Here is a 23,802-nt window from a genome sequence, read left to right as displayed (position 1 = left end):
ATCAATAAAATATCTAATTTTTTCCAGTTCCTAAACACCTTTTTACTGTTTCAAGGAATAGCGTACACTTAAACACAAAAAAGCCATCTATGTCAACAAAGCATGATTAAGGTTGTAAAAAACAAACATTGGAAGGCCAGGAAATGCCAGAATTGTCTGAACATCCATAATTTAAATCTCTCATGTCTGTGCCTTATGATGAAGTTTTAAATTACATGATAGGATATAGTGTGTGCCATGGCACCCCGTTTAGAAGGTCCAGAAGAGCACAGGAGTCCAGCTTTCATTCTTTGTGCAAGGGAAGGCACTCATTACAGAATAAATCCTCCCTCACAACTGCAGGCTTTAAGCTCAAAAATTACTTTCGGACTTGCTCATGCAGTTTGCTGATGTCAAGAGCAGCTTGCACAGTGAAGATGGAATGTGTTGAGATTTTAGTTGTTGAGATCAAATAAATCTTTCCTGAACGCACATGAATTTCTTTTTTTTTTTAAAAAAAAGGGCTTATATCTTGCATAAAGCTGGTCAACTTTTCACTCAAACCCAAAATAATCTCCTTACAAATTGCAGTGTCTGCTCCACAACCTGGCAAGCCATAGACTTAGAGATACAAAACTCAGAAACAGCAGAGCGGTTTTTAGCACAACATTTTTAGCCAGTCTGACAAAGTTGTATATACAAACCAAACCAGATTTATGTACTGGAAAATGCTAGACAATCTCATTAATCGAGAACTGATGATAGGCTCCCTGTGGTTTCACATGCAAAACATGTATATACCTGCATACTATGTAGAACAAATTAACGCATACATTACTACATAACACTTAAAGCAAACACAAAGTGTTTGAATGGCATCTAGAGCTTGAGGAATACTAAGAAAAATTTAGAAATTGCTTAATCCAGACCTCTTCTTTTTTCAGGGAAAACGTGCGTGGTTTGAAACCTGGGTGTGAATATCACACAGTGGGAAGTGCTCTAATAACTTCACTCACAGGTGAAAAAAAGATATAGAGACATACAAAAACGTGGGTGTTAGCAACATTCTCTATCTTTAATTAAATGACTCCCAGCCTCTAAATTTTCCACCCTCTCTCCCACTTCGAGCTTAAGGTTCTTGTTCTCACATACAGAGCTCCACAAAAGTCCCTCCTGCCCACATCTCATTTCACATTTTCTCCTTCTGTTACAGTCTGAGTTCTATCCAAATTATTTTCTTAAACGCCTACTGTATACCTTCTCTGGTCTTTGCATCACGTCAAGGCTTACGTTTCAAAGAGTTGAGTTTTGTTCATTTGAATTGCTATCTAAAACAGGCTTTTTTTGCAAGGTCAACAGATGCTAATATGTTGGCTAAAGCAATCTTTTTTTAAGAAACTGATTCTCTAGATGAGAATTATATTCTTTATCCTGATGCATTGCTTGCATTGTTTGACTAATGGAGGCTATCCCTGACTTGTGTCACAGATGTATTTTCACCAGAAAACTGTGAAAAGTAAAAATTATATCATACCTACGCTAATATAACAGAACTTCTTCAACTAATTTACCGAGTTTGTAAAACCTGAGCCACTTTGTAAACTTTTTCTCCCTTCCAGATTAAATACATCTTTTTCCTTAAAGGAAACTTGATTTTAAAAAGATGGGACTGAAATCAACCCACTAAAACTGAAGACTGCCAAATTTCACAGCTGCTCCTTATCTCTATGATGGTCTGACCAAAACCTCAGAGCTGACAGCTCTAAGTTCTACAAAAGCTGGGTCATGAATTTTTATTTCTCAGACGTGGATACAAGTAACCAATATGAATCTAATTTAGGCTCAAGGAAAAGAAACAGAAAACACTTGCTTAAGCTGCAGAAGTACTAGTGGGAGCGTGTTTTTATGCTCACACCCATACGTACATGTATAAGGGCAGGATAGTGTTGTTTCTTTTTTCACACTGCATAGACAATGGGATATAACTCCACTTCTCGCTTCCCACTGCTTACGGGTACTGCCTTCTTCTGACACCCGCAGAGGGCAAAACAGGTGGAGAAGATCAGGGTTCTGGTTCCAGCCAATTCCAAATGCATGTTCTGACCCACTTCGTCAGGCACATGCAAGCTCTCTGCTGCCTAGAACCATGTGTACTCCCCCTACGCCATCAATTGACAAGGCAAACTGTAAAAATCATATCCTTTTCCAGAGATTCAAGATTTCAGGTAAAGTCTGGGCTTCTTAATATTTTCTCTTACATCTTCAACAGCAAATTCTTCCTAAGTCCCATTCCCATGTGAGAAATTTGCTTTTTCCCCCCTCGTAGGATTTGGCATACTGTATGCTCAGAAACCCAGCAGTCTCAGAAGCTTGCTTTCTCTTGCTATTCCTTATGAAGAAAATGGTGATATATTGGTATGAAGGATGAAAAATATCTGTAAAGCTCAGATAGCTTTTTACTTAGCAAAGCACTGTTACCTGTCTGCATCCACAGTCACGTCATGAACCCCTCTCTGAATGACGTCTCGAGAGGCAGCTAGGTCTGGTATTCGGTTCAGACTTCTTGTATATAGGTTGAGTCCTCCATCTGTCATGTACCTGAAAATAAATGTGTGGTCAATCATTGGGAAATGCAGCCATCTGGCAACCATGTTTCACTCTAAAGTTAATGGACTGTGGAATTCAAATGTTTAAGGTACGAGCTGTCCTATTAGATAGCAGACTTAAACTAAATATTCTTAGTTTATGTGCGCAGCGCAGGGATATCAGATATATGACTATTTTCTAGGATAATACGCTGTTTTCTCTGGTGGCTTACAGGTCAACCTGTTTTACCAAATATTTAGACTGAAGCCTTCAAGTATCTTCAAAAATTTTAAGTACATTTTAAGTACCACAGTTTTGTCAAAGAATATCACCAGATGCAAGAAGCATAACTCCAGTTAAAAAAGAAGAAAAAAAAGGAAAAAAATCAGTAGCATCCATCTAAGTGGGAACAGAAATTGAGAACCCATATCCATAGTCCTTGCTGGGATGTAGTCGTTCCAATATAAAAGACATATCCTCTGAAGCCCTTACAATGACATTTAAGAATCTGTTTCTGCCTGTGTTCCTTTTGCTTGATTCCCACCACTTCACATTATAATGAATGACTAATGAATCGAACAGTGAGTACACTGCTGCTTACTCACTAGAGAACCATTAAAAGTTTCTGAATTTCAAGTGGTAGCAATAATTTCTGGAATGCCTACTTACTTTCTAGTTAGATCTATGGGAGGTCATGGTGCTTATAACTGAGCAGTACCACAAGCCTGTCCTGCTCTCAGGACCTTTCCATTATTTTCTCAGAGGACCTTTCATTAAGCTGTCTTCCCTCTTAAGCTCTTGGTTTTTACATTTCCCTCTTGTAGTTTTTTGTAACTTTAGTGTAGCAACCTAGTACAGAGTTTGCACAAAATTATTTGTGAAGGGCCACGCACATGTATGGCACTTAATATAGAAGTATACGGATACAGAAAAAAATTTGCTATACCTCAGTGAATCTACTGAAAGTAAATTTACAGGCTTACTGAAATAAGAGTAGTCCCAATCCTAGAACGATGGCTAAATGATCTACTGAAGCTTACTCCCAATTCAAATAATATTTAACACAAGTTCTCCTCAAGCCATGAAACAGTGCCACTCAAATCCACTTTTCAGTCAAAGCGTGTATCCAAGTACACAAGCATTTAATTTTAACAACCCTACACAGTTTCCCAGGCACAACCCAAGGCACACACACCCACCGGTGGTGCTCCAGATGTTCTCTTGGCCTTCTCTCCCTGCAGTTCCTTCTGGGAGCTGGTTTAATTGAAATCAATCGTCCCAGAGACCGCAGAGCTAATACAGTAGCCCGGGAGCACCAGCCTCCACCCCCACGGTTCAAGGGGGGTGAACTGGTGCGGATTTTGAGAGTAAAGCTGCCGTAGGGGTAGCCTTGTGTGACAGCTGCAGTTTGAGACACCATCCTGTCCTGAGTGGCAATCTGGATGAAGGCAACCTCAAGTGCATTAAAACACAAAGTGTTGGTTTGCTCATTTTTAACTAAACTCTAAGGCATTTTATCAATGGTAAGATTTGGCCTGCAGGTCAGCAAGGGGTTTGTGAAACCCTGGTATCTGCAGTCTGCAGAAGGTAACTCCACATTTGTTTTCAAAGGTGAATTAACACACTAGATTTAGCCTTCTATTAAAGACAAAATTTAGACCTTTTGACAGATTCTTTAGCTAGAGCTGAATTGTGCAGTAGATTCCAAGGCTCTGGAATTGCATATTAAATTTAGCTGTGGTTTGAATGCAATGCAGTCTATATGGATTTTTTCCTCTATAAGTAAGGCCTGAATGGCAAGACTTAACAAGTGCAACAGGCTTTCCTAGCACTAGTTTCTAATTACTGCTGCATTTCTGTCCCCAAGTGTTTAAAGTAATTAAACTGAAAATGGAAGAGGCATAAAGGAGATAAGACTTTACACGCCTCAATGAATCCTGAATTTTCAGAACTTATTAACTTGTTTTTAACGTTTACTGCACCTAAAAACGTTAACTGGGCACATTGCAACTTACTACTGAGTCATCCCTATTACAGATGCAAAGAAAAGTCACAGAAGATGACTATATTCACTCTCTAATGTGATAAGCTAATTAATACAACTCATCAGGCACTGCAAAGGATTCCCCTATTTTTTTTTTTTAAATAAACCCATGCATCCATCAAAGGCAGCATTTATGTTGTTTCCTTCATGATAAAAGGTCTCCAGACATTCAAGTGCTACATTTTCCATATGTCTTTTCTCTGTTCTAGCCCACATGAATATGGCATCCTACTTGACAGCCACTAATGCTATGCTGTGGGCAACCTTGTCAGCAGTGCTCCATTCATAGATCACTGAGACAGTGCACCAGGGACTTGCTTTATAGTTATGCTTTTTCTAGAGATCTATCTTTGGATGGTGCTTGAGGTGAGACACTACTGTAGAGAGAGCTTTGATCACAGACTTACATTTGCCCTTAAGAATGTATCATACCAAATTTCATCAGCCACCCTTCTCTAATCACAGCTATACTTCAAGCTAGAAGATTAGATTGACAGCAAGAGTCCTAAATTTATACAGAGTGAAGTAGTGTGGTGTGACATGGCCATGTACTCTATGGGACTTTTGTTCAACTCAATGTTCCCTCAGCCACCAAGCAGCCTTGAGATGCCAACAATAGCACTGAACAGTAATTTAAGTATGAGTAAAACAGTAACGTGGCTTTTTTAAATTTAATTTAATTTAATTTAATTTAATTTAATTTAATTTAATTTAATTTTATTTTATTTTATTTTATTTTATTTTATTTTATTTTATTTTATTTTATTTTATTTTATTTTAATGATGCTTTAGAAATTCTAACATACATAGGAATGAAGTGACTTATGTTCATAGGATTGATATAAGATTTGTAAAATAGTAATTTGAAACACAGGGAATGCTGTACCTCAAAGTCAATCAATTAATAAAGCAAATAAAAATAAAAAAAGAAAAATAATTATCATTCCTCCTCCTGGGTATGCTAAGACAGGGACTAATCTATTGTTCTTTGAAAAGATATTCCTACAGCTCAGACAATATGCACAGTTGAAAAATTGCAGTAAAAGCCTATCACACAGACTACACTAGACAATATCTGAAGCGGAAACAGAGAAAGTCAGGCCTGTCAGCAACTGCTTTCATCAGCTGCATCCAATACCGTATCTACCATCTACCATCTCAAATAAAACATAAAAATACTGAAAGATCCATCCCAGGGTAAGTAGGGAAAAATGATGGTTTACCAGGTAACCATGAAATTCCAGTACGTAATAGGAAGTACTTGCACTCTTATCAAAGTTCATAGCAAAGTCATGTTGATGTGAAAGTTCTTCTGAACTGAATTTGAAGGCAGATGAGAACATCACTGGCAGGTTAGGGGCTTAATTTCCGTTGTTTTTTATATGTATACTTTAATGTAGCAACCATAATGAAACTTCTACTTGTGTGCCAGACTTTGTTATAAAAATCATATTAAAAACATCAATCATGCATTAGCTCAAATGAGGGAAAAGGGTTACATACCCACTATTGATGTCGTCACTTCGAAGGCTTTTCCCAAGAATGTCCCCATCGCTCATGTAGCCACCAACGTCAACTTCAGAAGCCATGTCCAAATCACCACTTCCCTTCTCGCTCATGTCGATCTGTGAGATATTTCCAAGGCGAGAAACAGCTGCTCGGCGAAGCGGGGTGGTGTACATGAATCGGGAAGGGTCTGTGTGTATGAAGCGACTTGCACTGCTGCGAGGATAACCAGCGCCCAAGGATGGGGCATCTCCTGCCTGCAGCCGAGGACTGGCCTGCCCTAGCCTCCAAGTCACCGGGGTGGACCGGCTTGTCAGGCTTGGTATGCTTCTCCCATTCACCTCAGTTGTCACAGTGCTGTCAAAAGTTGTCTCCAATGTGCTGCCAAACAAAATGGAGAAGTCAGTGACCTGTGCTCTCTCTGTTCCTGAGAAACAAGGGAAAGCAAAGGCTGGAAAAATGGATGGTTTTTAGAAAAGTTCTCTGTGTGTGTGTGTGTCTGTCTGTCTGTCTGCATGTGCACACATGTATTTATGAATACAATAACCTCTACTTATAAAATAACCTAAATTAAATTTTATAGGCTTCTAAGTAGATGGATATGAAACAATAACCTTCTTTGTGAATGATTGTATAAGACATTTTGACAGTAAAGGATATTAAAGTCACATTTAAGTTGTTGAGGCAGTCTAGCAAACAGTATGGTTAGTGTCATAGTTAATTTTCCCCTGCAAGTCTCTAATTCATTCAGCAACTAGTAATACTCTCCCACAGTCCAAATTTTTAGCAGTCTACACAAAACCAGTATACCTGTGACTTATTTGGGTCCCTCTAAGGCTGGACATAGTTTCTTCCAAATTCTGTCTCAGGTCTGCTATATTCTTCACAGTTCTCATTCTTCTTGTTTCAGGGTCTTCCCCTGGAAGAAAACAGAAAAGCCATCATAAATTTTAGCGCACGTGAGTTTATAAGGTTGAATAAAGTGCACACAAGTATACACAGCTGAGAATACACACGTATGATTGTAAATAGGCTTGTCCCTTTAATCTTTTAAAAAATAAACCCTCATCGTTTCAGTAATAAAACACACATATGCTTATAAATAGCATATGGTATGTAAAAAACCCACTGAAGAGAGTCCTGATGAAGTATCCCTGCCAGGGCCCAAATCTATTAATGAAACTCAGATTTACAGTGTTGGGATTTTTATCCTCTGTAATCAATGCACGATGCAGCCTCAGACCACTTGATACATTACACAGCCTCTTTTTCCTCCTTGACATTTTACATGACTTGGTAGGAAATAAAACCACAGTAAATCTGTGTCTGGAAAGAACTGGGATGACTGTTACAAAAACTCTTCAGTGTGCACTTAACATCCAGGCTATTTCAAAGTACTCTTTAAGTCAGGCACTTAATAAAGCATCTTTTCTAAACTGTAATGGTTTCCTGAAGGGGGAGATTATTCATCATATGGGATAAAAAAAAATATTCTTCTTGGAATAAAAATCTGAACACTCCAAGAACATGCGTCATTTAGACAATCATGGATTTTAACAGTCTTCGGGGATCCATTGTGAAAAGCTAGTCTGGTGTCTTGAACAGTGAAGCCCGCAGAACTTCACTTGGAACATCCTGAATAATGTTTACTTCACATGATTCAGGAAAAGAAAAAAAAAAAACATAAAAAAAAAAAGTTGTATATTATGTGTTATAAAAAGGAAAACATAATAAGACACAAAGCAACCTCTAGAAGTCATATATGAAGAAACAAAAACTCATGTTTTCTAGCATATTCATGTATCAAGACATTTTAGTTCATTTTTCTTTTAGAGAATAAGAGCATTTCCAAAGAAAATCTGTGACAAAAATCACTGATTTGTTCAAAGCTAGTGTTCTGCTCTGGCTGTGTCCTCTACCTGTTGCTTGAAAGAAGGTTGGTGTCATGGTTTGATGTTTTGTTGGCACCAACCAACAAAAAGGAAGCACAAGCTTTCTTAGGCATTGTGGGTTTCTGGCGAATGCATATTCCCGACTACAGCCAGATTGTAAAACCCCTCTACCAAATAACTCGAAAGAAGAATAATTTTGAATGGGGCCCAGAACAAAAACAAGCCTTTGAATAAATTAAACAAGAAATAGTCCATGCGGTAGCCCTGGGACCAGTCCGGACAGGACAAGATGTCAAAAACATGCTCTACACTGCAGCCGGGGAGAATGGTCCTACCTGGAGTCTCTGGCAAAAAGCGCCAGGGGAGACGCGAGCTCGACCTCTTGGGTTTTGGAGTCGAGGATACAAAGGATCCGAAACCAACTATACTCCAACTGAAAAAGATATTGGCAGCATATGAAGGAGTCCGAGCTGCTTCTGAAGTGATTGGTATGGAAGCACAGTTGCTCCTGGCACCCCGATTGCCAGTGCTCGGCTGGATGTTCAAAGGGAGCATCCCGTCTACACACCATGCAACTGATGCCACATGGAGCAAGTGGATCGCGCTGATCACACAAAGAGCTCGGATAGGAAACCTCAATCGCCCAGGAATTTTGGAAGTGATCACTAACTGGGCTGAAGGTAAAGACTTTGGAATGTCACCAGAGGAGGAGGAGGTGACACGTGCTGAGGAAGCTCCACCTTATAATGAACTATCAGACAATGAGAAGAAATACGCTCTGTTTACCGACGGATCCTGTCGCCTTGTAGGAAAACATCGAAAATGGAAAGCTGCTGTATGGAGTCCTACTCGACAGGTCGCAGAAGCTACTGAAGGAGAAGGCGAATCAAGTCAGTTCGCAGAGGTGAAAGCCATCCAACTGGCTTTAGACATCGCTGAACGAGAAAAGTGGCCAATGCTCTATCTCTATACCGACTCTTGGATGGTAGCAAATGCCTTGTGGGGATGGCTACGGCAATGGAAGCAGAGCAGCTGGCAACACAGAGGTAAACCCATCTGGGCTGCCCCGTTGCGGAAAGACATTGCTGCTCGAGTAGAGAAGCTGATTGTAAAAGTACGACATGTAGATGCCCATGTACCCAAGAGTCGGGCCACAGAAGAACATGAAAACAATCAACAGGTGGATTAGGCCGCCAAGATTAAAGTGGCTCAGGTGGATCTGGACTGGCAACATAAAGGTGAAAAATTTCTAGCTCGTTGGGCCCGTGATGCCTCAGGCCATCAAGGAAGGGACGCCACATACAAATGGGCTCGTGATCGAGGGGTGGACCTAACTATGGACACCATTGCAGAGGTGATCCATGAATGCGAAATGTGTGCTGCAATCAAGCAAGCCAAGCAGTTAAAACCTCTTTGGTATGGAGGGCGTTGGTTGAAATATCAGTATGGAGAGGCTTGGCAAATTGACTATATCACACTTCCACAAACTCGCAGTGGCAAGCATTACGTGCTTACAATGGTGGAAGCGACCACTGGATGGCTGGAAACCTACGCTGTGCCCCATGCCACCGCCAGGAACACGATCTTGGGCCTTGAAAAGCAAGTCTTGTGGCGGCATGGCACCCCAGAAAGAATTGAGTCAGACAACGGGACTCATTTCCGTAACAATCTTATAGACACCTGGGCCAAAGAGCATGGCATCGAGTGGGTATATCACATCCCCTATCATGCACCAGCTTCTGGGAAGATTGAATGATATAATGGATTGCTAAAAACCACACTGAAAGCAATGGGTGGTGGAACCTTCAAACATTGGGATACGCATTTAGCAAAAGCCACCTGGTTAGTCAACACTAGAGGATCTGCCAATCGAGCTGGTCCTGCGCAATCGGAACTTCTACGTACTGTAGAAGGAGATAAAGTCCCTGTAGTGCACGTGAGGAATATACTTGGGAAGACAGTTTGGGTTATTCCTGCCTTGGGTAAAGGTAAACCCATTCGTGGGATTGCTTTTGGTCAGGGACCTGGGTGCACTTGGTGGGTGATGCAGAAGGACGGGGAAGTCCGATGTGTACCTCAAGGGGATTTGATGTTGGGTGAAAATAGATGATAAAACGAATTGAATTGTGTGATATTAATTGCTGAATAACCCTGTCCCTGCATACCATCATCGCTATGGTTGTCACATTGTACTAATGTCATTATATTAAGAATCATCCAGGTTAATGAAGAATGAACTTCGTCAGAATCAGAACCAATTCCAAACACCCAGCAACTTCTTCGAGATCAACATCTTCAACCTGCAGACAGCGGCCGGATACACCAACTACGAGCTCCAGGCGCCACACGCAACGAAGACTACATGTCATCCGTTCTACTGACTGAGCGAATTCCACGTCATCTTTCCTGCCCTGAGAGACTGCTACAACAGATGAAGATACATTTTGGAGGGATGACCCATGGCTAAGGGAATAGTATATATGTAAGGTTTGAGCATGATGTGCATGGTATGGAATAAGGGGTGGATACTGTCCTAGTTTTAGCTGGGACAGAGTTTTTTTTTTAACAGCTAGAAGAGCTCCATGTTTTGGTTTTACTCAGAGGCTCACTCTGAGAAGAACGCTGATAGCAAGCTGCCAAGGACTTTTCAGTGTGCCGGAGTGCAAAAACCCGGCAGGATAAGGGGGGAGCATAGTTGGGACAAGGGGGACACGATTCCCCTTGTGATTTGTGTGGAACTTAAGACTGAGGGCCAAACTGGCCAATTAGTATTCCATATCATGCAGCATCATGCCCAGTATAAAAGCGAAGGGCAGCCGGGAAGAAGGGCTTTTGCGCTTTTGCTCTTTTGCACTTTTGCTCTTTTGCGCTTGCTGCGCTGTTGCTCTGCTGGTTTTTTCTTTCTTTTCTCTCTCTCTCTCTCTGCCCCTCTCTATTTCGGGGCCTCGCGTTCGTCCGGGATTTGCAGTTTTCGGGACGAGACGGGCTTCGCATACGAGGGGGTGGTGAGCATCTATACTGTATTAAATCATCTGTATTAAATCACTCTTATCTCAACCCACGGGTTTCCCGTTTATCCCTTAATTCTCTCCCTCATTCCTGGGGGTGGGGGAGGGGGAGTGACCAGCTGTGTGTGTGGGGGGGAGGAAGTTTTCAACCTAACCCATGACAGTCGGTCAAGAAGCATCATTATTATAGTTATGTGTACAATGCTGAACGTGAAGTGCAAATAATTTGGTTTTGACTCTATCAATGATAAATTTTGTGTCATACCTCACGGCGTTAATTTTACTCCTCATTCTGGAAACACTATCATCAAGAATGATATTGCACAATCATTAAAATTATCTCTAATAATTTAACTCTAGATTTCAGCATTCTCATCCAGAACAAGCTTTAAATCTAATTTTGGAATCCTCATGACATCGAGAAACTGTTTCATCCTTGAATACATCTGACAGGAGATAGTCCGGTGAATTTAAACTCTTTACCATACAAAAATCAAGATCAGAAATGCAAGGAGAGGCAAAATTCTATATAGCACTAGGATATTTCACATTGGTACAATTTAAAATACACATGCAGATACACATCTTCATGTTGCTCTATTTCTCATTCTGTTGCCACCTCTCCTCCTCCCAGGTTTGTGTATGAGTCTACACAAGATAAAAATTCAACAATGGTGATGTCTCTGAGGAAAAGCATGGTGTGCTACCTAAATGAAAAAACAGGTAGGAGATGTTTGGGAAGGAGGGAAAAGAAATAAAAAAAAGTATTCTTTGCAGAGTAGATAAAATGGGGATAAAGGAAGGAGGAGATCTAAATGTCGAGCTTGCAAGAAAAGTTACATAGGACAGAGAACTGGGAAATATTCAACACGGGGCCAGAAGCAATGAGAATTTTATATTTGACAAAGCATTCTGGAAAAGTAAAGTACAAAAAAAAAAGAGGTCCTACAGGAAAAAATTCTGGTAAGGTAAAAAGACCTCAACACCATATCTGTTTGAAGGTGTATGAAAAAGGTTGACTTGCAGCAGAACTACAAGTATGGGTTTAACATTGGTTTAAAAAAACAGTGACATTTTTTTCAAATATAAGGGAGAATTTGCAGAAGTAAACTGTATTTGAACAATGGTTCAGTTAAACTCCTTAATTTTGAGTTTTGACTAAAGGATGAAGCCTTTGAGTTCATCGACAAACTCAGTTGCTACTGTACCCTCTTCTGCAGTCTGAGTCTTACCATCTGAACACTCTGCAGGCAGAAAAGAAAAATCCCAACTCCTGACATTAAACAGAAAGAAATTATTCTATATACATTCCATATACCCTTTATGTTTTCCCTGATAGGCAAATGATGCATGGTACTAGCCAAAGTACCCTACGGTTGTGGCTCAATGTCAAGCCAGCTTCAACAGAACTGCCAGCTTCACGTTTTGCCATCTACTCTGCCCTGGCTATGTCTTCTGTCCTCTTTGCCGCAGCCAAACAGTCCTTCAGGAACTGCTGTTTGCTTGTTTGCTTTATTGCTCCAAATAAATTCTTCAGTGGTTCAATGATCCAACAGTTCATAAACCTCTGTGTTGGCACCATGGATCTGACAGTGGGGTCAACACCTGCACAGAGTGGAACCAAGAAGTGGGGATACAGACCCAGCACTGTTGCCAAATTCTCCATCTTCTCAAGCCACACCTCGAGGATATATCCATTCACTAAATTTTGCTCCATAAAATAAACTACCTGTGTACGTTTCTACATGTAATATCTTGCAGGAGGCAAATGGTCACACTCAGACTGAAATTACCATAACTACTCCTGTGTTTCAAGCTAGACATGTTCAATCAAGCATGTTGCTGATCAACGTATCAACGTACCTATAGATCCCATATACTTCTGCACCGATAGTTTTCTGCACCATCCTGGAGATTGCTGTGAAGCAAAAAGCTTAGCAAAGCTAAGCTGGAGACCATTAAGTCCTGTTAAGACTGAACCTGCTCTTGAAAGCCCAGACAGTTCCCCAGGTCTGTGCCTGCCTCCAGGCAGCTGCCTACCATGTGTTCAGTTCCTCACTTTGCTGCCTTTCGCTTCCCCCCTCCACCAAATACACTCAAATTCACCTCCAGGAGCCCATTATATTCCTTCCACAATATCTATATGGGGGAGACCCAGGACCTGTTAGTTACCTGCCCTGCCTCAAACCAGAGGTGAAACAGCAGCTTATTAGTATAAGAGAATTTTTCTGTTATACACAGAAAGACAAATTCCATGGTAAGCAGGCAGAATTAAAGGCAAAGTAATACTTTACATTTATTTGAGGAACTGAATATAATTCATATTTGCAGTGACTTTGCCCTTTCCTTCCTTGTTTATCCTTATCAGTTGTCCTTTGCTGTATGTTAACACTGCAAATTCTTGCAGTAAAAATGACAGCAACTGTCTTTTTTAATATATATTGAACAGTAAATAGCATAACAAAAGCCTTAAGGTATAATTGCAATACAAAAAAAAAAAGGGTACATATACATGGCAAACTGCCAAAATATGTTTTCACAGAGAAAAATATTTCACTTTCAGATGAATTATACCATAAAAGGTAGTGTTAGTCTATCTTGGAAAGGTGAAAAGTTCGAGGTTGTCCTGTTTTGATCTCTCAGTGACACAAAGGGTAATTTCAAAACCTTTCCATCATTTTTTTCTAAAAAAGATACAACTGGATTTTTATGATCTTAAAATACTACATAATACTACATACAAAATCCTTGCAACTGTAACTATCAAGTGTTTTAAAAATAATTGCTCCTTTTTGTTTCCATCCTTCTCTTAAAGCCAACCACATCAGTGGACTCATGCTGTACCGTGCATGAACAAGTCAGAAAGTATAAATAGTTGAACATGATGCTTCAGAAATTTTCTGCACTGAGTGCAAGATCTTCAGCCCTAACTTGAATCTGACATTCCCTACACTTTCAGGACAGCGCTTTGGCTCACCATCTACATCAAGACTCCTTCTGTACAAAGAACCATAGGGATGGTGAATATGTGCTTTTTCTGAAAGCTAGCTAAAAGTTGTGCCTGCTAGAAGAGATGCTATGGTGCTTATTGCAGCAGCGTTGGGACACACTGTACGGGTTCAAAGAGAGCCCAGATTCCCCCAGGCACCTTGTTGCTTATTACTACGGCCCACTGCCATCGTACAGTCTATCCATATTTGATGACCTAACATACCAGAAAGGCTCCCTGACTAGTTATCTCAAGTGGTTTGTAGGCTGAAGAAAAGCTGTTCTATTTCATATGTGGAGAGACTGGGATAAGAAAGACTAAAACCAGGGTAGCCTGAAACTTTCTGTTAATATTCTGTTCCACTTACAAGAAAATCTGATGTAAATATTATACCGACCCCATGAAATATAATCTGTTCAAATCACTTGTAGCTTCGTTACCTATGTTAAATATGAATACGCCAAAAGATTGTCCCCAAATTCTTGACTATAAGCAGTGAACCGCTACAGGTTCCCTCAATAAGTTTATAGAGAATGCATTAATTTCTTCCATTGTGTGACATATATACACAGGAGATCAAAATAAACATTTTACAGAAACCCCAGTCACCGAGGTTAAACTTATACATTGACGTTTCTGAAGCTCATCCATAATTGCACATTTAATAATACTGTTCATAATTATTTCAGTACTTCCGCACATGTAATTACAGCCCAAAGCAGATAAATGAGAGAGTAATAATTCTATTAATTGTGTGATTTTCATAAAAGGATTTACAAATAATAAGCAGCTCCCCAGAGAATTGTCTACTCCTAGATCTTAACTCCATTCACAAAGGAAAGTATCGGTATTACTCTGAAGGTAGGGAAACTGAGGCTCACAAGAGAACAGGGATTTGCTCAGTGACACGTTGCTGAAGAGGAGCAGAGGTAGGTGGGGAACTCAGCTTCCTTTGCTATCGAGCCTCTAATCTGTAGGAGAAACCCCTTTGTGAGCACTGGTACAGTCTAACAACAAAAAGGTATGCATAAAAAGAGAATACTTGTTTCTTTGTCATTTTGAAATGATAGCTTTTTACACCACATACACAGCGAAAATTTTATCCTGAATGTTTAAACACAATCAAGGCTAACATATCCACCAGCAAAGAACCTCCAGGCTAGACACATGCTACGTAACCTTGGAAAAGCAAGCAGCTACTTCATCCATTTGACTGGCTGAAGAACAAAGCTTTGGAAACGAACTCTCTGAGCACTCTTATAAAGGGCTGGGAGATGAAAAGTAAAGCCAGTAACACAGAAGCCTTTTGAAGCACCTACGGCTGTGGACTTCAAATGCTCACTGACATGCACTGATATAACTAAACGGGTCATTTAAACTAAACTGAAACCCTGGCACTCACAATTCCACGTATATGGATGAAATTATGAGTGGTGGGGAAGGGGAAAGCAGCACTGGATGTACAGTTCGTAGGTAGGCCAAGACATTTTCTATCTAAACCAAACCTTGGATTCAAGATTTCAATTTTAGATTCATGAGAACAAATGTCACTAAAACTAAATGATTTATGAGTAAACTAATAGCACTGAAATGTTTCACCTTATTTTTTCAAACAGCTAAGCAAACTATGCTCAATTATTCACAGGCTGTTGCTGCTCATGCACCCATCAAAAGTGATTTAGATATTTGTCTTCATTTCATACAGTCTTTAGAGGTAAGAGTAAGCAAACAAGAGAGAAACGTCTAGACACTATTTTTTTGCATACTATTGCAAATAAACCCAATTCTGTCTTGTGAAATCACTGTCAAGATTGAAAATCTGCTCCATGCAGATATGTGCTAACACTTGGGTCTCCTCCTGCCCTTGCTGATGTCAAGCAAAAGTTAACTTACCTAAAATATCAGTATAAAGGACCTGTTCTAGGTCCCCCAGCATTGTTATTATGACATCTTCATCCAGATGTGCGGTCCCTTCACGCAAGCAGCCTTCCTCCTCCTCCTCTGCCCAGGTCCTGCTGGGGAAACAGGATGGGCAGGATGCATTTTCATCATCTGATTTTCCCCTCTCTTCATTGTCAATCTCGAAGCCTTCACCTGTATGTGGGTCTCCTGACCTCCTGGACGTCCTGCTTCCAGCAGGTGGTACCACCTGAAATGCTTGGGGTGTGGTGAGGCTGGAGTGGCAGAGAGAGTGCACCGACTGCGAGAGCGCCTTGGAAAGGGAGCCTCTGCTCCCAGCTTCTGCCTCCTGCCGACGGTAACTCTGGCTGGACTTGGAGGCGTTTCCAAACCAGTTCTCCCTGTATGAGTATCGCCTCTTCTCCCCTTCGCTGATGAGTGTGAGATTGGTTAGAGACTTCTGCTTCTGAAGACGAACACACCCTCTTCTAACCTCCTTGCCTTTGAACACTGACAGTTCAGCAGATCGCTGCATCTTCCCAGCTAGGGCTTTACCTCAGTGGGATTTCATATTTCTGAGACGGACAGCAGTTCAATTGTCCCGAAAGGTCTGGGAGGTGATCCCTCCGGCACCGCACGCTGCACATCCCAGGTAGCACATACTCGCACTCGCAATGAAAAGCACAGCTCAAACATGCAGCGTACGTACTGTAAATGACTAGGCAGGCACAGTCATTTTCTTTAAAATTACGCTGCTGTCTGTGCTAAGCCACTTCTCTCCCGTCACATTAATCTGCAGTACTTACAGTCATTTTCACTTGGATTTCTCTCAAGCAGAAGAGAATTGATCAAACACTCTGCTCCAGCACAGAAGTAATCCCAAAAGCCAACTGTGTTTTCCCCTCTCCATCCAATCACCAGTCTCATCGGAGTGGTGGGCCTGCATCTCTGTCTACAGCTGCTGCCTTCTGAAATCCCAAGTAGGCACAAGTGCTGTCTCGGGCTTTCCTCCCTCCTCTCACCGGATCATGACTGATCCCGGTGCGCGGCTCTTCACTTTCGATGGGCTGACACAGAACTGCAAGTACAGCCTCCACGTCAGAGCGCAATAAAGAGCCAAAATTAACCACTGAAGCAAAGCTCTGCACAAGCCTCCTTACATTTTAGTATTCAACCTGCATTCCCAGATATATGACTCTTCTCTGCTACTGCAGTGAATGCTGCTGGCTGCCATGGCAGCAAACATCCTGGTGAATTAAACCGGAGACACAGAAGCCTCTGCCCAGTTTACAGTGCCACAGGTTTCCAGACACAGCTTCACCTGAATGGGATGCTACACTAACAGACCTAGCTCACAGTCAAATCCTATTTTTCCTCCCTGAAAGGTAAGGACGGCAAACTATTTCTTCCATATCACTGCTACTCCCTGTGCAGGAAGCTAAAAGCAGATTTGCAAATGGATCTTCAGTCTTGCAATTTCTCTTCTAATAAAAAGAATATAATTTAAGATCATAACCTATAAAATGGAATACAACAGTACCTACACAGTAAGGATTAGAAAATGATATATTTAATTTCTTTCTCCTTAAAATATACCTTGTTTGCTAGTATGGAATTAAAAAGCTGTAATAAAATAATTGTTTCACAATCTTCTAAAAAAACCCCTATTAATGGAATAGTAAATTTTTTATAAAGCAACTCAATATCATGCCTGAACTAAGTTCACCAGTTGTAAAAGTTGTTTTTAAATACATTATCAAGACAGAAAGACTTATGTTTAAATATATATCTTTTTTTCACAGGGAAAAAGATATGAGTCCCAGAAATAATAGACAGATAAACAAAGAACTAGCAGAATTGAATTTTAATTTTTTAGATACAAACTTTTTATCTGGGGCAATTAATTTCATGAAACATTAAGTAGAAATCTACAGATATTAAAATTACTGTATAACAATATACTGCTTTTGTCAGTGTGAAAATATGGTGATCTCAAATCCCTACCTGAGAAACCTTGACAGGGAAGTAACCTTTATAAATGCCACACTAAGAATTATAGACTGTTTGCAGATTTCCTTTATGAATAAAGAGGTATTAACAGAAGCCTCAGTGTACTTCTTGGTTTTTGCTGGCTCCGTTTACAGTATTTAAAGATATATAAGGGAATAAATACATAGGAGAAATTCCTGAGAAATTACAAAGGAAGGGTATAGTTTTTCCTAAGTAACTCTCATAAACAGAGAACAAATCCAGGAAAAAAATCAGTCTCAAGCAATGATGGTTTCCATATTAAATCACTGACACATTCCTAGAAAGACAGGGTCCACAATAAGAAGAGATACCACTCCCCTCCCCGCCTGGCCCAAAAAGTCAGAGGAGACAAGAACACCCTGTCAGTCTGAATACAATATCATCCCAAATATTAAATTTCTGCCACTTCTTCAGCACAGAAACAAAAGGCATGACTGCTGTGCTCCTAGGGTCTGCCAGTTGCAGTGGCATATGTGTCCTTGGAAGTTTTTTATGAAGGTGCTGATGCCTGCCAGCAGCAGAAGCCGGCACACTGGTGCACATGCTGACGTGGCCCCGGCTGAGGAGCTGGAGTTCCAGCACCGCCCGCCTCTCCCGCATCCATTGCTGTGTTTCGAATGAAGACGAAGGACAGGATTTGGCCCTCGGCAACACTGCGGCGCAGTGGCATCAAGTGAACAGGATCTTTTCCTACCATAAACAGCAAGACCGAATCTCTCCCCAGTACTCCAAATAAATGAATGATCACTTCCTCACCTGCCCTTTCAAGCCTAAATGGCTACAGTCAGTGGCCTGCCTCCATGGTCAGCCGTAGGCAGGTACAGACCTGCTCTGCCTCCACGCCAAGCTCACAGCGTGCATGCCTGCTCATATGTAGCAGTCATTCCTGCAGTGCTGTACATGCCCCCCGAAAGCCCTGCGGGCAGGGTGTACTCCCTTGTGCTAAGCATTGCTCTGCTAAGGAAGCAATGCATGGTGTGGCCACTCAGCTCTGAGCATGAACAGACTAGATACAAGACTTCTAGAACCGGCCAGGTATGTTTAGTCTTCTTTCCAGCTGGGAGCAGAAAAACCTATGGCAGGGGATGAAATGTCTTCATCCAATAAGCCATGCCAAACCTCATGTATGGTGTTGGCAATAGGTTCCCCACCACTCCAGGCTGGAAAGATCTCTGGTAGGGGTACAGCTGGGTCCTGGACAACCAAATGGGTCTCGGTGTCTCTGCTGACTTGTTTCTTCTCCTGCATGAGCTATTCACTGCAGCCTAGCTCCAGCAGGACACAGACCATCATCCAGGCATGGGAATGGCATCTGAACTGTGTAGGAGTCTCGTGAGGGTAGCTGGGAGCTCCAGCATCCACCTGTCTCCTTTCCTTTTCTACATACATTATAAACACAATGAGCCAAGTGCTGGGAAATGGAGGCACTGAGGCTGCTCACACAACCTTCATTCAGCCTTTGCACGTACAAGCACAATACTACCACCCTTAATTACAAGATTATTTGAACTTTTCTCCCATTAATCCCACTGTCTCGTTTAGTAGACAGGCCATCATGATCATCCTCAGATACGGCAGATACATACATACATCTTGAACCAAGTGCTCGGCACAAAGAACACTGAATTTGTCCTTCTGCTTCACCACATAACTCTGCAGGGTGTCATTCGACAAAACATGAAATTGCAATTTGGAAAATTCTCAGGTTTATTTACTGAAAAATACGTTTGTAAAGCTCATTGCTCTGTTTTAAACTTATGAAATGTAGCAACAAGCAAACAGCTTTCTAAACTAAGCAGACAGTACAGCAGACTAGAGGAGAGCAAATGTCATGACAGAGCATTATTCCCCAACTACCTTGCAATTCAACATATTCTCCACCCACTGCCCACAAATAGGTTTAAACCAAGAACAGCACAGGGAACTTCCCCAACCCATCACAGTCAGTGTAACATATTACCTTATTTTTACTGTCTCTTTCATAAAAGGAATTATAAAAATGATTTTAGAAACTAATTATCTAGGGACAAATTTTGCTGTCAGATAAGACCTTCTTTGAAGTCTCAGTGCATAGTTTGGAGCCTTACAAATGAATTATGCAATAGATCTGCAAATGCAAAACATTATGAATCTCTTCAGCCAAGCTTATTTAAAAAAATATTGTAAACTATTTTCACCCTATTATCTATTTCTTTCACAGACCAAAAAAGAAGAACAGTAAACATGAAACCTCGAAAATTGAATGTTTTTGTGCTAATCCTGCCATTGATATTGGTCAATAATTCTTAAAATTACTCTTTCATTTCTGCCTCATCCCACCATTTTTTTTATAATTAGTCAATATTTGTAAATTCGTGAATAATAATTTAATCAAACACTTCACATCAAGCTCTTTGAACATGTAAACACTGGTTAAAGCCAAACACTATCTCTGATTTCATAAAAAAATACTTCATAGTTACTGTACAGTTTACAATGGATTATTAAATAATTAACTTTCTGACGTCCTTCCCCAATAAACTTGCAGCAGAGACTGATAAATGTCACAGCTGCTACAAGTAGGAATATTGGTTAAGAAAGTGTGAACAATTTGTTCATACTCATACCATGAAAAACAAGTGCCAAACTGGATTACTTTATCAGTCTTTCTTTTCATCCTCATTTTAAAATCCTCTCTATAAAGTTATACCCCAGTTTTGCAGAAACACAGATACTGAGTCATCTTGTTGAGGCAACTGGTACATAAAGTATATGCAAGAAAGAGTGCTCATACATAACTACAGAACTGGTCCTTATTTGGGACTCCCACATTTCTGTCTGGGATTTCCTGGACAGAACTCTACACATCTGTGTGCCACATGTGCAATGAGTCTACCATATGCAGAATGCACCAAAACTACTGCATGGGTGACTCGTGCCTATAAGTGGGACTCATTCAGCATGTGTATGGGTATCACTGGCACCATGCACGCAGAGGGGATCCAAGGTGTGCAGGAAGCCTTACACCTACTGCGCATGAGCTGTACCACTGATCTGCACGTGCACAGTGGAAACATCTGGGACTTCTCTAGCTGAGCTGTGGAGTATTCCGAGGAAAAAAAAAAAAAAGAAAAAAAAAGTAGGATAAAAGTCTGAAGCACTTCAGATCACATCTGGAACAAATTGCTAGCAGAGACAGAGGGATAGTGAAGAAACATAGATTTCCAGTAGCTCTACTGAGGCACAGGACCAGATTTAGGCATAAGCCATGTAGGAAATTACCTAGGGCAGCAGATTTACGGGGACAAGTTAAAAATAAAAAGGTTGTTCAGGTTATGAGGGCAGCACTTCTGAGTCCATGACTACACCAGTCTCACCATCTCCCTCGCCTTCCAGCACCATCCTCCTCTCATGGCTCTGTGAGTAAAACCGAGGGATCATTTGCAGAGTGGAAGACAGGAGAGGTTTTAAAGGTAACTGGCTCCCTTAGAAATAGGGAGAAAGACACAGCAGAGGAGAGCTGCAAACTACCCCAATAGCTTCTCACTTTCCCTCTCTACTTCCTCACCACTGATGTTGAGATGATGGCAAAGGGATGTGAACTGCTTTGCTGGGCACGGAAAACAGACACATGACCACCCACGTCTAGAGCAAGGAAATTAGCTTGGGTTTGGTATCCTGAATCACTCCAGGAGAATGGTGCCTGAACAACCAACAACTCCCAAATCATTTAAAATTACTTTATCTCTATCCAAGCTTTGCCTATATTGTGAAGAAGTCTTGGAACAGCCATGCTTATAGCATTAGTTTAAGATTGATTGACTGATTTTGCCCTGAAGTGGATTAGGAGCTCTGATATGATCTCCTTGGCTACTTATGGGAGCAGTAATCTTCATCCTAGAGACAATAGCAAACATGAGCATGTAAATACTCTGAAAGTAGAGAAACAGTTTATACAATGATATGACCAAGATATCGTAGTCCTGAGCATGTTAGCCTTAGGTGCAAATAGCTGGCACTGTAAAAATAATAAAGACTAATGAAGCAGAAACGTAATACAGGTGAGACAGCACTTTATGAATCCTCTCCTACAAGCTGTTTAGCTGTTTCTACAGATGCTTGGCCCCTTGCATGTGATCCTTTTTGATCCTTATTACCTACCAATATATCGTGTTAACGTGTTTGGCTATCAAGTTGCAAAACAAGCTTAAGTTAATGTAAAGATGATGCCCATCCATAGAAGCAGAGAAAGATTTTAGGAAAAAGGTAATATCAAAGTGAAACTCGGGATTCGTCTCTTAAAACCCTGAATATAAGTCACCAGATCAAGGAAACAACCCTTGCATATCTCCTTGCTACTACTGGTATAATCCCTTGATCATACAGATTAAAGATGCTCCTGAATAACAGAATTTGATCTCCCTTTCTCATTGCTAATCCTTCATGGAATACTCCCTTGAATAGTGGCCACACAAGTATTTTGCCATGCAGGTTCACCAATGACAGAATCACCAATGACTTGGTGATAGTTCACTAATGCAGACAATTATCTATTCAGCAAATGTAGTATTTGATCCATTCGTTCTTCTCACTGCTAACAGCCAATTACAGGTGACATGCATCTGTTTTCCTCTGTATACAACAAACCATTGACCACATCTTCCCGGTGGTTCTGCTTTGCTGACTGTTTTGTCAGTCTGCTGCTAATGCCAGAGTCTGAATAATCAGATTAGAAACATCTCTGATGCCTAGTGCCCTTTATGCCATTTTCTTCTTTTTGATGCTGTTCCATTTCTGTTCAGAACTGTAAAAGGCTAAGAGACATGATATCCCATTTGATCATTTCAGCAGGTAGTGAATCGATTATTTTTTTTAGCATCTCTGTGGATAACTCCTTGAACCATCTTTTGAATTGTGTGTTTCAATTATACTCTTTCTATATACCAGATCAATGAGTCTTATTTCTGGGTTAATTAAAAATAATTTTTTACTTTAATTTTAACAGGCATGTGTCACCTTCAGGGAACACTTCACCAGGTTTCAGCGTGACATATGTATCACAAAAGCTGGCTGTGCAAATAAAGGATGCTAGACTCAGGAAATTTCCAAAGGGACAGAGACAAACCAGGACAAAACCTCAATTTCAGTATGAGTCAGCTAAATGCCAAGGCAGACCTACAACGCTTGGGCATCTGATTTCCCTTCTGGTGGAGAGATAATTTTAGACTGATGTGTCAAATGAGTGCTTTAAGTGAGTTATATCCTGTGTAAGAAGAACCACATAACTCGTTATAAATCCACTTGAATGTTAAAAATTTGAAGTTAAAGGGCAAAACTACAGGTGAATCCAGTGGGACAGGATTTCACCTTTTATTCTCAAAAAAATTATAATCAGAGCAAGGATGCTAATGAAAAAAACCCAAAACATTAACAACAAAAAAGTAAACCCCAAAACCCCAACAAAACAGCTCTGGTGAAGAGTCCCTTTGAACGTGCTCCCACACGACCCGGCAGTCCTGTTGAGAAAGTCAGCTGTGACACAATTTGCTTTTTGCATCCATAGGCAGAGTTATGGCTGGATCCTGGGCTGATGTAAATCAGCATGGCTCTGTTGACTTCAAAGGAATTATTCCAATATGATTTAAAAAAAAAATCTCCTCACATTCCTAACCTAATAAGGACTTTACTCCAGGTTTACAAGGAATTCCAGAACACAATCTTTAGCAGCTTAGCTCTAACACCAGCTTAAAAGTCAGATACAATAGTAAGGACTTGTTTGTTTTCCCATTTTCTGAATATAGATTCATTTATAAAAGCAAAATATAGCTCATATAACTTATGTCTCAATTCTGATGTTATGATTTAAATTGATGATCTTAATGCATCACA

At 40.7% G+C, this 23,802-nt stretch overlaps 1 protein-coding gene across 6 annotated transcripts in view; it reads right to left on the bottom strand.

Moving 5' to 3' along the window:
* The window catches only part of NAV3 (neuron navigator 3), a 279,388-nt gene that overhangs the window by 103,566 nt on the left and 152,020 nt on the right, over positions 1-23,802 (bottom strand). For 5 of the 6 annotated variants that reach the window (XM_086609950.1, XM_086609951.1, XM_086609952.1 and 2 more), the window contains exons 10-12: positions 6,926-7,034; positions 6,113-6,496; positions 2,458-2,577 (exon numbers count right to left, since the gene is read on the bottom strand). In XM_086609950.1, coding sequence (XP_086466076.1) covers positions 2,458-2,577; positions 6,113-6,496; positions 6,926-7,034 — 613 coding nt within the window. Of the gene's footprint in view, positions 1-2,457; positions 2,578-6,112; positions 6,497-6,925; positions 7,035-15,897; positions 16,439-23,802 lie in introns of those variants that run through there. The other variant, XM_086609954.1, reaches the window with a different exon arrangement.

Source organism: Tauraco erythrolophus, chromosome 4 (assembly GCF_009769465.1).
Source record: "Tauraco erythrolophus isolate bTauEry1 chromosome 4, bTauEry1.pri, whole genome shotgun sequence".
In the NCBI taxonomy this organism is placed as follows: Eukaryota; Metazoa; Chordata; class Aves; order Musophagiformes; family Musophagidae; genus Tauraco; species Tauraco erythrolophus.
Note: the sequence above shows the minus strand (reverse complement) of the source record. Positions and strands in the feature narration are given on the sequence as shown.